We start from the raw sequence: 17,126 nt of genomic DNA, 5'->3' as shown, positions 1-17,126 counted from the left end.
CCCGGTGTCACTGCTGCAGCCTCCAGCGCCTGGTCCCTAGTTCTTCAGGCTCCAGTCACCCCAGTGCAAAACCTCCTGCAGAGACAGCAACGCGGCAGAAGTTGCCGGGCATTAAGACTCCAGAGGCATTGGCTCAATAACTTTTCACGTCATTTTCTGCTCCGAAGCCCCTCTCTCGGCTCTCCGCGCAGCCTTCCACCGCGAATCACGAGTGCTCATGGGGCAGGGGGACAGAAGCTTGCAGCATTGAACCTAACCGGATTGAAGCCCGTGATGTCCGGAACCAAACTGGAGGAATCCCCTCCTTGTCTCAACTGGTCATCTGCTTTGGAGCTGAATGAAACTCAAGAGCCCTTTTTAAACCCCACCGATTATGACGACGAGGAATTCCTGCGTTACCTGTGGAGGGAATACCTCCATCCGAAAGAATACGAGTGGATCCTGATCGCTGGCTACATTATTGTGTTCGTGGTGGCTCTCATTGGGAACGTCCTGGGTGAGTCTCCTCGCTGGCATTCCTCCAGAGGGCTTCCTGCACCCCTTTACCCCAGTCTGCAAAGGTTCTGGCGACCCCTCCCTCCCCCTGGGATGCAAACAAAGAGCGCCTAGCTCTCTTTCGGGTGGGGTTCCTATTAACAGACAAACAAAAAGTTTTCTTATTTTACCATCTTGGGCCAAGCTGTGTAATTGTTCTTTTTCCATCTGGGAGAAGAGAGACCGCGTTTCTCTCGCGAGCACCCAAGGTTAGCAGCATCTGAAGAGAGTCAGACACATCGATCTCCAGGTAAATTTGGTAGAGGGTGGGGAAACCATTTGCCCCTTTTGTGTAAGGTTGGTGGGTGTTTGGGGAGAGAGGATTTTAGGAAGGGGAACGCTATGGGAAATCATGCTGTGACTTGAAAGAGCAAGCTATTGTTGGCGTTTGAAATCACAAAGGATTTGTGCGCTAGCTAGGTCGAGTTTTATTTGGGAAAGGTTTAAGCTGTATCTAGAGGTAGGAGGAAAGAAAGGGCCCAAGTAATTTTAGACTGGCAAAGCGGGGAAGTGAGTGACGCTCAGAAGCTGAATTAAGCAGGAACCAAGCTGGTAGCTAGCACGAAGGAGTGGCATCTGACAATAATGCCCAAGAGATGCAATCATTCTTCAATCCGTCCATTCATTCATTTAGCAATGTAATATTCCCTAAAGAATTAGAAGAAAGAATTAAAGAAGAAGGAAGAAGAAAAGGAGGAAGAAGAGGAAGAAGATAAAGATAAAGAACAAGAAGTACAAGAACAAGATCAAGAATATCAAGAAAAACAAGAAGGAAGAAAGAAGAAAAGAGTATGCTCGGGAAATGGTTATAACTGTTGTTGTTTTTTTTCTCGCAAAGATGAGATCTTTCCGATTTTAATGCTAGCTCATTTGAATTGTCTACCTAGATTTCTTTATACAACCACTTCCTCATGCACAGCCTATCACTAATCTATTTCTGAGTATCTGGAGTGATATAGGATGGCAGAGTTTATTAGAGCCACCAGAGATCCATTTAAAGAAGGGCTGGGTGTCCTAGAGCAGAGAAGGCTTAACTTGAATTGAGAATGGAATAAGTCTGTACTCAGATGAATGGAAAGTAGGAGGTGTTTAAAATGCAGGGGGCAGTGTGGAGTCTGTTGAAAATGACAGGAGGAGATGGGAAAATTTTGGCAGAGAAGTTCTTGATTTTTCAGCTATAAAAAGAGAAACAACTGAGGTGAATTAGTATAGCTTTTGGAGGTTTATATGTCCAAAAAGAAGAATTTGTAGCTGAAATGGAATAGGATAAGGAACTCAGAATCTGAGCAATGTCTTGATTTTTTCCTATTCTCTCTTATGTGTGTCCTCTGGGTTAGATTTAAAATACTCGCCGATTAATTAAACAGATCAGTTTGTAGGAATTCTATTCAGAATTGGTTGTTTAGTATTTGGTAATATATATATAGCAATCATCTCAGACTTCTTTTCTATTTTCAGACTATTCTCCTTTCCATTAATTTTTTAACATACCCCTAAATATGCATATAAGGCATGAAGGTGAAAATGCATAGCAATTACGACTCAGTTATAACCTGGTCTGTTAATCATTATGATTTATTTTTTTCCACTTGTCATCTATCCCTCTATTGAATAAATAGACATAGTACAATATTTGACTTCATTATGCCATCATTTAAAAAGTGAATAATTCAGATTAATGCCAGAGCAATTTAACCCACATTTGACAGAAGTAAAAAATAGAATGAATAGAAATAAAATGACATTATAAATCATGATTTAGACTTCTACTTTTCTGATCTTAGATCTAGAACCCCTCATTAATATTTCATTTCAGAATTTGAAAGCATATATAAATTTTGGCTACTGATTTTCTGCAAGGCCATTCAATGTGTTTCTTGTTCTCCCTGCATCTTTGTCCATTGTTAATAAACCTCCACAAGAGGGTAAAGACTCTGTCATTTCCCTCAGCATAAACCTATCCAGAGAGGAGCATGATTTCATTGCAGTAAAATTGTCTTTTTTTTTTCAGGAAAAACTACAATTCATAACTGTTTATTTCAACCTTAGTTTTATTTTTGATTAAATCTCTGTGATTAAATTTGCTTCTCATGGCTGTTATTTTCTTTTGCCTTTGCACATATACATTTTGTGGTGCATAGTATTGCTAATCTTGCACAGTTTAGGAATATTGTCTGCTAGTATAATGGGTATATGTTTGCTACTTTGAATAGTGTTTTAGTATCTAAAAGGAAATGTTTTTTTTTTTTTTTTTTTTTTTTAGTAAGAAACTACTTAAAAATATGTAAAAGAGCTCTGTCCACAGCATCAAGTGCTGAAAAGATCAATTCCATTCAACTTTAGATGCCTTGTTCAGAGCATTATACTCTAAGATACTGAAAACAATTTTCCTTAAGACAGCATGACACTGACATCTCTGGAACCCCTCGATAGTGGAACTGAAACCCAATTTTACTGATAAAAATGTTGAATTTTTATCAGTACATTGATTAAATTTGATATTTAAATAAATGAGCAATGTCATTACAAACAACTTTCTTCTCTTTGAAAAATCTGTCAAATTTACAAAATGGATGAGATTGAGAATCGCTCTTTTGCCTCTCTGGTATAAGTTTCTATGCAAAGAAAAGACAGGACAAGATAAAGTGGTAACAGTAAAAATATAAAGATTAAATACCAGTGTAGACAGTAGATATATAATAAATGATCACTAATGCCCTTATCTATTTGCATGTATCACTAGCAAGTTAGAAAATCTCAACTTTGCTGAACATACAAATATTAGGTAATCAGCTAAAAGTCTTGTATTACACAATATTATACTATTTAGTGAAGTAAAATTATATGCCCTAAGAAGAATGAAAATGTTTTGATCATCACCATCATTTTCTTTGTCCCTCTAGTCCCTTTATCATATATTTCCACTCCACTGTTAGAGGCTGTTCTCCAGAGATGGTAAACTCATTCATGGAATATATTATATTGATTTATAAAATAAGGCAAAAAATTGCTCTCATGTATTCTATAACTATAAAAATATATGTATATATATTAGAATTTTAAGTTATAGAAAGGATGATATTACAATAAATGTATTTAGAAACATCAAAATTTTGCCAAAATAACCTATTCCTAAATATTTAACATACTATAATCAAATAGATATATCTAATTACCCATTATTATTTGTGAAAAATGTCTTAATTTTATAACATGTTTTACAATTCAATGTATGCATGGGAATGTCTCAAAAGGAATATACTTAGTGAAACTCCTTCTTATTCCTGAGTTTAATTTAGGTAGAAAAAATTTTCTAGTTCAAACCCTAAATATCTAAAGGGAATGAGCAATTATATGCTTCTATTATTCCAGTATTCAAAGATAACATGATTTTAACTTGAAGTTATTGATTCTCTTTTACTGATTTTTTATTGCACCTGTTGGCATTTGAGAACATTTCATCAATGATATCAATCTTACTGTGCTCTTTACTTCTTGTGGATAATTAGTGTTATTAAACTCTCCAAAACTTTTTACAAATGAAAGTTAAATGTTGATAATATCTGCCTTGAATAAGTCTTGTGACTTTGCAAGAATAGCATATAATAATATACATGTATTTAAACATTTATGTATGCTTATTTTCCTTGTTGCTACCAAAAATACATTAATGTCCTGTTGAAATCTCTAAATAGGTTTGAAGTCATTTTCCTTCCCCAGACATAGTCAGTAGCTTTCTATGGTATCTGCTCTGAATCTTTGTCAACCGACTCTTTTATTACAAAGATAAAATGAAATAAGACTGCTCTTTTTCTCAGGATAGTGTTTTCTTTCTTTCTTTTTTAATTTTTATTGTGGTCAAGTGAATTACAAATCTTTCACAAAAATATTTGAGGCACATAGTGACAATGAATGAGGGGCATTCCCACCACCAGTGTTGTCCTCCCTCCACCCCTGTTCCCAGCATGCATCCCACATAATGCTAGTGCAAATGTTCCCCCCATGTACAGCTTGTTGTAGATTGGGTATCGATTTCTGAAAGGCTTTTAGTGAAATGGAATTGGCCAATGTTGTTTTTTTTCACACTGACTTTCTCTAATCATCCCCAAACAATAATTTATTGTCTTCATGCTGATTGACATCAATCAATTTTAGTTATTAGTTGGTTGATCTATTTATATTAATATATTGATAAAAAGAGTTAAAAGAGGAAGAAAGACAGAAGAAGAGGTGGAAATACAAAAGAGTAAGGGAGGGGGAGTTAGATAAATAGAAATAGGGAAAAGAGGTTGGTAATATGCTGATTTACCAGTTAAGATTAGTTAAAGCACATTGACAATCCATCAATGAAAGTGCACAATAGAAGATAAACTATAGGATGAGAGTGTAAATCTGTTGTAAAGTGGTGTTCTAAGGGTCTAATTTTATTTATGGAAATGGCAGGGTTTCAAGTTTCAATTATTCCTAAGTTTAAGACATTCCTGCTATTTCTAAAGCTCAGGTCATATTTGTTGATTTTTTGTAAACTATTCTACAAAAAAATGCATTTAGAGGTTAAGGATATTATATTAGTCATCACACCAAATCATAAATAATATCAGTAAAATGTGATATTTACCACAGAATGCAAAATATACATATTAGTATATAATTAAATTAAAATTTAAGTAAAATATTGATGATTCATCAAATAAGTCAGAGAGAGATAGACTATCTCTTTAGTTTTAAGAAAACTAAAAGACAGTATTGTAATAATGCGCAGAGACATTAGATATGAGAGCTGGAAGAACCAGCTCACAATATGAATATGACGAAGAGTAGTGAGTTCAGGTAGAGAAATAAGTACACTGACAACTATCATGACAATGGTAGTGAGTGAGAGAAATAGAATATATGTCTCAAATACAGGTAGAGGGTGGGGGAGGAGAAAGTTGGGGCATTGTTGGTGGGAATGTTGCACTGGTGAAGGGGGTGTTCTTTTTATGACTGAAACTACTACAAATATGTTTGTAATCATGGTGCTTAAATGAATATTATTATTAAAATATTTCTTTCATAATAAAATACAGAAAGTAAATAAAATATATTGATGATTTTGTTTTACCTGGTAATATTATACTTGTATTATACTTGAATAGAAATATAGAGATAAGTTTGATTAAAGGCTCATAGAATAAAGCAACATTTACCATGGATAAATATTAGTAACTAAGTAACATGTTCTATATGTTCTGTAGAAAATTAAAATACAATACAGGTTTCTTATATGTGAAAGAGAAGAAATATTAAATATAATCTCAAAAGGAGCCAATATGAACCTCAAATAATTATTTTGATATTTTATCTTAGTTTGTAAATTTCTATATTTAGTATATTTGTAAATCGTGATATTCTTACAAAGCTATTTAAAAGTCACTGAAATCCCACTTGTTCAATTCATCACATCCATCCATTGGTAATGTTACACTGATGAGAAATCCTTTGTCTATCCTTTCTTATAGCAATTGATATGGTCTAACCCCTGAGGGGTTAATAAATAGCTCATTGATATGGTCAGTTAATCATACATGATGAGAGAGTCTGGCAATATTTATCTACATTTCTTCATATTCTATAGGAAAATAAAAATTATGAGTTGAGTAGTAAATGCCAGATTAAAAATGGTAATGCTTACATTGAATATACATATTTTATTGTTTTTTATAATAAATTAATGTCATTGTCCACTTGTTTCTCTCACAGATAAGAGAAATAAAATTAAAAGGTCATTTTACTTTACTTAAATTTAGACAATAAGACCACTAAACTTCACATATAGACTTGCAAGTTTCCTGGTGTTCATGACTTAATACTATAGGTCCCCTACTTTCTAATTTTAATCAAAACACACACACACACAGAAATGAGAACTAAAATGATGCTCATAAGTGTCCTATAGATGTTTTACAAAATGTTTCCAGCATATTACCAAGATTTTTCTGTGGTAGTCTATATTTCTACACCATCAGAAAGAGATAATTTGATAAAATAATTAATGTCATCCTAGAGTTACTTTATAAGAGAGAGCTTTATGGTAAAACAGATACTGCCAGAAAGTGGGTTTTTTATATTATAATAATACTTTTTATTTAGACCAAAGTGGAATACATATCTTTCACAGTAATATTTTAGGTACATAATAACCTTGAAACAGTGGAATTCCTACCACCAAAATTGTCCTTCCTCCACCCCTGTTCCCAGTATGCATCCCATCTCCCCCTCCCTTACCCCCTGGGATGCTAGTATATGTGGTCCCCTCTGTATCTAGCTTGTTGTAGGTTGGGTATCAATTTTGTTGTCATTGGCTTTGGATTTGGTGTTTAAGTTCGATCATTTTTATTACTACTTCACTGAGTAGATTATAAATTATAACGGTTTGGTCTTGGTACCCTCCATTATTTCCCCCTCAATGTGAGAGGCAGAACAAGATGGTTCAAATTATGTGGTTATGTTTGAAGAGAAGAAAAGAAATGAAATGGGGTAAATATCAAACAAGCTGAAAATTGGCAGAGTTCTTCTAGAGGCTCTAAACATCGGTTTGAGAGAAGAAAGGGAAAAAGGAAGAGAAAGACCACAACAATACAAAAAGAAAAATAAAACAAAAAATCCAATGATCACTAAAGCAATAAAGACAAGCACTACATAATAACCATGGTCCTGAAATAAAAACAAAACAGCACAAAAAAAGAATGAAAACAAAGAACAATAACAAAACCAAAAAAATTATTTTGTGCTGCTTCTCTTTTCTTTTTTTTTTTTTTTTTTTTTTGGCATAGGCAAGGTAAATATTGGGGAAATTAGAAAGGGAATTCCCTTGGCCTAAGAGATACAGAATTTCTCCACCCTTGAAGTGTACTGTCATGGGAATAACTAGAGACTCCTTGCATGTTTGTTTACTCTCCCCTAGGTCCCTTTGTGATGTATGGAAGACTTCTGCTCCGTCATGGGTGATAAAATCAGACCTCTGTATCTAGAGATCTTGGTATCTGCATGTGTCAAAGAATGGAGCCTATGATGACGTCTTTCTTTATGGTTGTAGAAGTTCTGTTCCTTCACTGTCGTTTAAATCAGTCTTCCATAGTTGGTGGTCTTGGTTATTGTGCTGATCCTAGGATGAAGCCTAGGGAAGAGTCTTTCGTTATGTTTCCAGAAGATCCGTTCAGTTGCAGTTGTCTCAGTCAGACCTCTGAAATTAGAGATCTTGGTTGTTGTACCAATCGTATACCAAAACCTAGACTAGGGTTTTTTAATTGGTCCCAGGATACGTTCTGCCCAATCATGGTTGTCACGGTCAGTCTTCTGTAGATAGTGATCTTGGCTTTTGCACAGATCAAAGAATACATTAGATGCTGAGGTAAGACGACATTCTCTTAGATCAAGTTTTTACTATTTCCTCATTGTCAGGGAATCATATCGAAACTGGTGCATTTTGGTGCCAGAGCAGTATTAAGAATGTACCAGAAACTAGCTAGTCCTGCCCCCCCAGTTAGAGGGGGAAATAAGGGAGGCACCAGGACCAAACAGGTGCAAGACTAGCAATAGGCTAGATACAGAGGAGACCACATATTCTAGCAACCCTGGGAGTGAGGGAAGAGGATATGGGAGGTAGGACAAAAACGGAGGTGTAGGGAGGACAATTTGGTAATGGGAATCCCCCCCGATTTTATGTAAATATATACCTAAAATATTATTGTCAACAATATGTAAGCCACTATGATCAAAATAAAAATTATATTAAAAAAAAAAGAATGTACCAGAGGGAGTTTGATTCCTGGAGCTGTTGTAGAGAACTTTATTGGTTCTATGTCTGGGATCTAGGGTTCAAAGCTGGACAGTCGCTGTCTAATCACCTGGAGTCTAAGATGGGTTCGCATGATGTATGATCAAGGTGGGAGGTGCCCCTGTATTGTAAAAAGTATAAGTTCTTATCCCTAGTAGATAAGGTAAAAAAAGTATGAGTTCTTATCCCTAGTATATAAGAGTTATTAAAACTCTTTACCCTCAGTTCTTTATCCATTAGGCATCAAGACCGAACTCCTACCCCAATAAGCCATTACCCAGCAACTAAGCGAAGGGACACCCACTCAGACCCACATCTCATCCCGAGCAAGAAACTACAGCCAACACCCCTGCGGTCTCATGCTGTGTGGTCCTTCTTCTCACCTCTCCCTAACTTGGACTGTTGTATGATACTGGACTCAGCCCCCAAAAAATCCCCAGTACAAGAACTCTACCCGAGACCACTCTGCTGCAAAACTTTTCTTTGTATCAAGAAGACCAGGGTGTGTGATAAAAATGTGCCCTGCATCCCACACCCCACAAGAAAATCTCAAAAGTCAATGGAGACGCCTATATTTCCTCCATAAGTTTAAGACCTATATAATACTACCTCTTAACCTGCTTTTCCCCAAATGTAAGGTAGTCTCCTGCATCATTCTGTTCCCTTAATTACTATTTTTTTGGTTTTGTGGTCACACCCGGCAGTGCTCAGGGGTTACTCCTGGTACTATGCTCAGAAATAACCTCTGGCAGACACAGGAGACCATATGGGATGCTGGGACTTGAACCACCGTCCTTTTGCATGAAAGGCAAATGCCTTACCTCCATGCTGTCTCTCTGGCCCCTGAATTACATTTTTTAACTCATTTTACATTCTTTTCTTTATATATATATTTTCACATATATATGTGAGAATATATATTTTTATTTCTTGTCTTATTTTTGTTCTCTTCTCTTCCCAGCCCCAATTGCACCTGCAATATAATGTAGCACCATTTCTTCCTGCAAAAAAACCCTAAAATATAATACTAAAAAATACAAAAAAAAAAGGGGGAAATTTTACGTACAGAAAGTGTTTTTGCCTATTAAGGGTCATGACTTACTGCAAAAATGCTAGATAGTTGTGGACAAGGATTATTTGTTTTCAAGTGTTATCTTTAGTCACAATGTAAAACTGATTTCCTTATCATGTTATATATGCATAATTTAAATAATCTTCCCCCCTATTGTGGTTTTATTTCTGATGTGACTAATGTTAACCTTAAAAAACATGTTTCTGGGGCCGGGAATGTGGCGCTACAGGTAAGGTGCCTGCCTTGAAGCGCTAGCCAAGGAAAGATCGCGACCACGGTTTGATCCCCCGGCTTCCCATTTGGTCCCCCCAAGCCAGGGGCAATTTCTGAGAGCATAGCCAGGAGTAACCCCTGAGCGTCAAACGGGTGTGGCCCAAAAACCAAAAAAAAACATGTTTCTACTTATTTAGCAAACTCGATTACATTATGTGTAAGATAACAAAATAGTTTTGAACAAAATAGTTAAAGTCTAAAGGAGTTACTCAATATTCCAGAAATAGAACTATTTACAGACAGTGACAGTGAGATATTGACAGTGAGATACACTAATAATGAGTTACTTTTGCTTTAATAGGACATATGAGCATTCTTTCACTATTTTCTTTAAGTCACTGTATATTATATGTTACTCATAATTTGGATTCAGGAATAAAATGATTCAATAATAATCCTTTTACCTTGTCTATTTTGCACCACAATGTCCCTCATTTACTTTCCACCCATACATCTCCCTATATAAGAGTCATTTTAAAAAGTTTTGACACCTTATAAGAATTTATATATTTATGATTTATACATTTAATATATATTTATATATTATAATTTTTATAATTATTGTGTTAGACTTTTGATAGTAGTATATAACAGTTTACTAAATTTTAGTCCTCTCACTTTCTCTTGGTTGATTTTTCACTCCTTCATTGTAGTGTTCATTGTTGTGTAACACAGTAGTGTTCACTTTTCTATCTTATCACTGTACACACAATCCCCCAGTCTCAGGCTTTTTATTGATGATTTCTCATGTTCTTTGTTTCTATTGCCTTTGAACAATTGCTATTCTGCTGTTTTTTTTCTTTAATTAACACACATAAGGGAGCTCATTCTGTGTTGGTTCTCTTACTTCCAGTTAACTTCATTTAAGATAAAATTCTCCAGAATCATCTGACTAATAGCAAATTATATAATTGAATCTTTTCTTATGCCCAACTAATATTCCACTGTAATATGATCTACTGTTTCTCAATTTAGTCATTTGTTCTTGTAGAAATAGAATTTTACCAGATTTTGGCCACTGTGGACAGTTCAGGACCATAGGGTACAAATAAAAATGTCTTTTTTCCATGGTATTTTTGAGCCCTTGATATATACTCCAGCAAATACATTTGCTGGCAAAAATGGGAGCTGGATTCTCATTTTGTTTTGACTTTTTTGAGAAATATCCATATTGTATTCTGGGAAGGCCAGGTTAATCTATATTCCCACCAGCAGTAAATGGTGGTACTTTTTCCCCTCGGCTACCATTTCAAACTCAATTATTATTGCTATGAGCCAGTATCTTGGGTGTAAAGTGACATCTCAATATTTTTTGACTTGCATTTGCATGCTGATTAATGCACTTTTTTTTCATGTACTTTTTTGGGTAGTTTTTGTGTAATATTTGAGGAAGTTTCTTTCATCCCTTTTCCCCATTATTTATGGGGTTTGAATTTTGTATATTGTTAATTATCATGGACTTTAACCCTTTATTAATGAGTGATGAGGAAATAATTCTTCTAGTCTGTGGAGTTTATGAACAGTCTTCCAACTATATGTATCTTAGAATAAATTTATTAGTTTCAAAGCTTTTTCTCTTTTATTTTTTATAGTTACTTTATTTAAGCACCATAGTTACAAACATGATCATAATTGGATTTTAGGCATAAAATACACAATGCCCTTTACCAGTGCAACTTTCCCACCACCAATGTTCTAATTTCCCACCTCCTCTTTATTCTTTGTGTCTTTGAAAAGGGTATTGTATTTCTCTCTATATTATTTTCATGATAGTTTTTAGTGTAATTATTTGTCTATCTGCACTCACCATTCTTTTTGGTAAGCTTCATATTGTGGGATGGTCCTTCCAGCCCTCATTTCTATTGTCTATGATTATTATTAGTGTACTGTCTTTTATTTTTCTTAAATCACAGATAAGTGATACTATTTGTGTATATCTCACTCTATCTTATTTCACTCAACATAATGTTCTCCTTATACATGCATGGCTAGGCAAATTTTGAGACCAGTTTTTTTCTAACAGTTGCATATTATTTCATTTTGTAGATGTACAGAGTTTCTTTAGCCACTAATCTGCTGTCAGGAATCTGGTCTGTTTCCAGATTTAGACTGTTATAGAAAACATTACTATGAACATAGTAGTGCATAGGGTGTTATTTTATTGTGTTTTTGTGGTCCTAGGGTATATCCCTAGTAGTGGTTTTGCTGGACCATATAAGAGGTCAATGTCCAGTTTTTAAGAAATAAGTAATAATTGTTTTTCAGAAAGACTAGATTAGAAAGTATTCCCACGAGAAGTGACTCAGAGTTCCTTTCTCCCCATATCCATGCCAGCAGTAATCTTTCTTGCTCTTTGTGTTGTGTGCCAGTCACTGGTGAGAGATGATATATTATTATTATTATTTTGATTTGCATCTCTCTGATTAGAAGTAACATGGAGCATTTTAATGTGCCTTTTGGCTATCTATATTTATTTGAGTAAATGTATGTTCATATTTTGCCGCATTTTTTAATGGGGTTATATATTTTTCTTGTTAATCGATATGTCCTAGATATTGGCCTCTTATCTGATAGGTATTGAGCGAATAGTTTGTTCCATTCCATGGAACATTTTACACTAGTCACTGTTTTATTGAGTTTAGAAGCTTCTCAGTTTGATGTAATCCCATTTCTTTAACTCTGGTTCTACTTGGTTAGACACTGGTGCTTCCTCATTAAAAATGACATTAGTCTCTGGCCAGACAATAGCATGGAGGCAAGGCATTTGCTTTGAATGCAGAAGGACGGTGGTTCAAATTCCAGCATCCCGTATGGTCTTCAAAGCCTGCCAGGAGCGATTTCTGAGCATAGAGCCAGGAGTAACTCCTGAGCGGCGCCAGGTGTGACCCAAAAACAAAACAAAACGAACAAACAAAAAAAGAATCTAAAAAAAATTGACATTAGTCTCAATATTATATAATGGTTTGCTTATGTTTTCTTCTATACACAATTAGTTTCTGGTCTGATAACAGTGTTTTTAATCCTTTGTAATTTGGCCTTTGTGCATGGTGTTAGATAGAGGGTCTGAATTCACCTTTTGCTCTTGGCTGACCGATTGTCCCAGTACCACTTATTGAAGAAGATTTCCTTGCTCCATTTTGTTTCTTGCCCCTTTTGTCAAAGATTAAATGATTGTATAGTCTGGGGGTTATTCTCTAAATATGCAAGTTTATTCCATTGATCTAAATATCTGCTTTTATTCTAGGAGCATGGTTTTTTTAAGGATTGTTGCCTTTGTAGTACATTTTAATGTTGGGGAAAGTAATGCCTTCTTTTTTTCCCCATAAAGGTTACTTTAGTTATATTTGGACATTTATTGTTCCAAATAAATTTCATGAGAGTTTGATTCTCTTCTTTGAAGAATCATTATTCTTTGAAGAATCATTATCTCTGTATAATAAGGTCTTTGACATTTGTATGTTAATCTTGTATCCTGACACATTTCTATATAAATCTATTGTGTCTAGGAGCTTTTTTTGGTAGTCTTTAGGAATTTCTAAGTGTAGTATCCTGTCATCTGCAGTGAAAGTTTGACTTCATCCTTTCCATATGGATACAATTAATCTTTTTCTTCTCTAATTGCTGGGGTAAGTGCTTCCAGTACTATGTTTAATATGAGTAGCAAGAGAGGGCATCCTTGCTTAGTGCCAGATCTTAGGGGAAAGTCTCTCAGTTTTTCTCCATTTAGTTAATATTTGCCATTGGCTTGTGGCAAATGGTCTTAACTATATTGAGATAATTTTCTTCCATTCTCATCTTGCTGAGAGTTTTTATTATGAATGGGTGTTGGAACTTATCAAATGCTTTTTTGCATCTATTATAATGATCGTGAGTTTTTTAATTTATATTTTCTTGACATGGTGTATGTATTAGATATGATTGACTTGCATATGTTGCGCCATTCTTGCATCTCCAGAATGAATTCCTATTTCATGTGTACATACATGGTGTCTGACTTTCTTGATGAGGCATGGATCCTATTTGATAATATTTTGTTGGGATCTCTGCATCTTGTGTTCATCAGAAATTTGGTCTATAGTTACATTTTGTGGTATCTCTATCTATTTTTCATATTAGATTGATGTTAGATTCACAAAACCTATTTGCAATTGTTTCTGCTTCTTTAATTTTAGAAGATCTTCAAAAGTATAGGCAGTAGATTTTATTAGAGGTAGTGAAAGAATTTATTAGTGAATCTATCTGTACCTTGGCTTTTGTTGTTGGGAAGACTTTTGATTACTATTTTGATTTTCTCAAAAGTGATGTGTCTGTTCAAATATGCTAAAGCATCTTTTTTAAAACTTAAAAGATTATAAGAGTAGAAGAATTTATCCCATTTCCTCCCAATTCTCATGCTTTGTTGCATAGAGTTTCTGAAAAGTAATCTTGATTACCTTTACATTTCTGTAATATCTAGTAATCTCCTGATTTTCTTTTTTAATTCTATTTATTAAGTTTTTTCTTTTCCTTTCTTTGTGACTTTTGTTAGTGAAATATCAATTAGGTTTATTTTTCCAAGTAACTACCTATTGTTTACATTGAACTTCCAGATTGTTTTCTGGATATTCAATTGTTTGATTTGTGCTCTAAGCTTTATTATTTCTTCCTTTTTTCTTCTTTTTGTTTATTTTATCAATAACATTATGATTTTATAGTTGTGCCATTAAGTTATTTATGTAGGTCCCTTTTTACTTCCTGATGAATGTTTGCAAATATAAATTTTCCTCCTAGGACCACTTGACTCACAGTTTCTGATAATTTGTGTCTTCATTCTTGTTAGTTTCCAGGTATATTTTTATTTCCCCTTTGAATTAGTCTTTGACCCACTAGTATTGAGCTGTTTAATTTCCAGGTGTTAATTTTTTTTTGCTGTGTTTGCTTATTATTCACTTCTAATTTCAGTAAATTATGATCTGAGAAGGTTTTATGTATTATTTCTATTCTCTTTCAGTTATGCAGATATGTTTTTATGGGCTAGGATGTGGTCTATAATCACTAGGGAACAATCCTTAGCACAGAAAAAGCAGTATTCCCTAGAAACAGCTGATTGTGAACCCAAACCCCAAACAAACAATAAAGAAAAACCAGTAACTCCAAGCAGGAGTGGCAGCACAGTGGTAGGAGATTTGTATTGCATGTGGCTAACCCAAAACAGATGTGGTTTTGATCCCCAGCATTCCATATGGTCCCCTGAGCCAGGGGCAATTTCTGAGCATAGAGCCAGGAGTATTCCAGCAGAGCCACCAGGTCTAACCCCACTCCCCAATAAAGAAACCCAGTAAATCCAAAATACTCACAATACAATAATAATATGTTTCAGCAATGAGATGCAAACAATGCAAGTGTAATGGAACATTCCCTTTCTCAAATACCCCAAGACACTTGAATGTATTTTAACTCATGTATAAGCAAAACAAGAGCATTTGGATGAATTTGGTATATTCATCTAAAATTTTGAATCTCATTCTATAAAACTACATTATGGGGAGAAGACTGCCAAATTCTGTGCTCAATATCTACTGTAAAAAGAGCATAAATCAAGGAAACTATGGCTGTAATAAAAATGATAGACATATTGAGAGATAATCAAAATACAATGTCAGAAGTGCTCAATAAAGTGTAACAAGATAGGTACACTGTATGTAATGGACATATATTAGTTGGCATAGAATTAGTGAGCACTCAATTACATTGTGAGTATTCATGAAATATCTATAAAGAGATGATATCTAAACTGAGTTTTAATAAATGAATTTTAGTTAAACTGGTGGGGAGAAATCCGGGCAAGCAAAAGATCCAACAGGTGTGAATTTTTTTTACAACAATAGTATTTTTAATTAAATATGTCTTTATTTAAACACTGTGATTACAAACATAATTATAGTTGGGTTTTAGTCATAACAAGAACACCCCCCCTTCACCCATGCAATCTTATTATCACCAAGGCCCCTTCTCTTCCCTCTCCCTCGCCCCCTCCTGCATTCGAGACTGGCTTTCAATATCCCTCACTCAATTACATTATTGAGCTCTCAGCACAGTTATTTCTTTAACTGCACTCAACACTCTTTGTGGTAAGCTTCATGTCTTGAGATGGTCTTTCAGGCCCTCAACTCTAGGAATTATTCCAATGTCTTTAATTTTTCTTAAAACCCAGAGATGAGTGAGAATATTCTGTGTCTCTCTCCCTCTAACTAATTTCACTCAACATAATAGATTTCATGTACATCATGTATAGGAAAGTTTTTCACTCAACATAATGGATTTCATGTACATCCATGTATAGGAAAGTTTCGTGATTTCATCTCTCCTGAAAGCTGCATATTATTCGATTGTGTATAAGTACCTCAGTTTCTTTAGCCATTCATCTGTTGAAGGACATCTTGGTTGTTTCCAGAGTCTGGCTCTTTTAAAAAAGTGCTGCAATAAATATAGGTGTGAGGAAGGGATTTTTGTACTGGATTTTTGTGTTCCTAGGCTATATCCTTAGGAGAGGTATTGCTGGATCATATGGGAGCTCAATTCCCATTTTTTTGAGGAATCTCCATATTGTTTTCCATAAGGGCTGGACTAGACGACATTCCCACCAGCAGTGAATGAGAGTTCCTTTCTCTCCTCGCCCCACCAGCACTGATTATTCTTGTTCTTTGTGATGTGTGACAGACTCTGGTATGAGATGGTGCCTCATTTAAGATGAATTAGTATGGGACAGAGGTGTCTAAAAACTAGGCTGCATCACTGGATAAATATTTGTTTGAGATCAGTTACATGTACATCTGTATTGGTTTTACGTTTTAGTTTTTATATTTAGGGTTTCTTATGGGGGAATAGATATTTCCTAAGCAGTAAGTAGAAATTCTAAGACATATCTTAGAAATTATCTACCAACTAGACCTATTTTTTCAGTGCTAGCGTCCAAGGACACGAGGGATCACAATTATGCCAGAAATCTAACCTGTTGGCCACAAGAAAAATGTGCATCTTTATACCTATACAATCTTTCCAACCCCATCCTGTTTTAAAAAGGGAGTTTTCAGTTTATTTTAACGAAAGCATAAATCTTTTATGATTTTCATTTTTCCTTTGTACATTCTGGTGGTAATGTAAAAAATAAATCCAAAGAAACAAAGATGTGTCTGTATCTTCTCATTGGGCTTTGGTTCCTGTGTTTTGTTTTATCTAGTCTTCATTTGCATCTTTCGGTTGCGTTTTGGCTAAAGCTAACTGAAGCTAATGGTTAAATTTTTGAGATAACTTAAATATTTTAAGTCTTGTTTAAATTAGTCAAAATTTTAGTTCGCTTAACTTTTAAAGTATGCTCATTTAAGATTTTTTTTGTTAAATGGTATTTACATCATTCCAAAAGTGAATGAATGAATCAATTCCTTGATT

The 17,126-nt window shown here is 34.7% G+C and overlaps 1 protein-coding gene across 1 annotated transcript in view; it reads left to right on the top strand.

Moving 5' to 3' along the window:
* The first annotated feature begins 222 nt into the window (after window positions 1–222).
* Window positions 223–17,126, top strand: part of HCRTR2 (hypocretin receptor 2) — a 153,614-nt gene continuing 136,710 nt past the window's right edge. The window contains exon 1 of the mRNA XM_049777019.1: window positions 223–496. Within this exon, the coding sequence (XP_049632976.1) occupies window positions 274–496 (223 nt within the window). The 5' untranslated portion in view covers window positions 223–273. The remainder of the gene's footprint in view (window positions 497–17,126) is intronic.

Source organism: Suncus etruscus, chromosome 7, assembly GCF_024139225.1.
Source record: "Suncus etruscus isolate mSunEtr1 chromosome 7, mSunEtr1.pri.cur, whole genome shotgun sequence".
Lineage (NCBI taxonomy): Eukaryota > Metazoa > Chordata > Mammalia > Eulipotyphla > Soricidae > Suncus > Suncus etruscus.
This window is presented reverse-complemented; position numbering and strand designations above follow the sequence as displayed.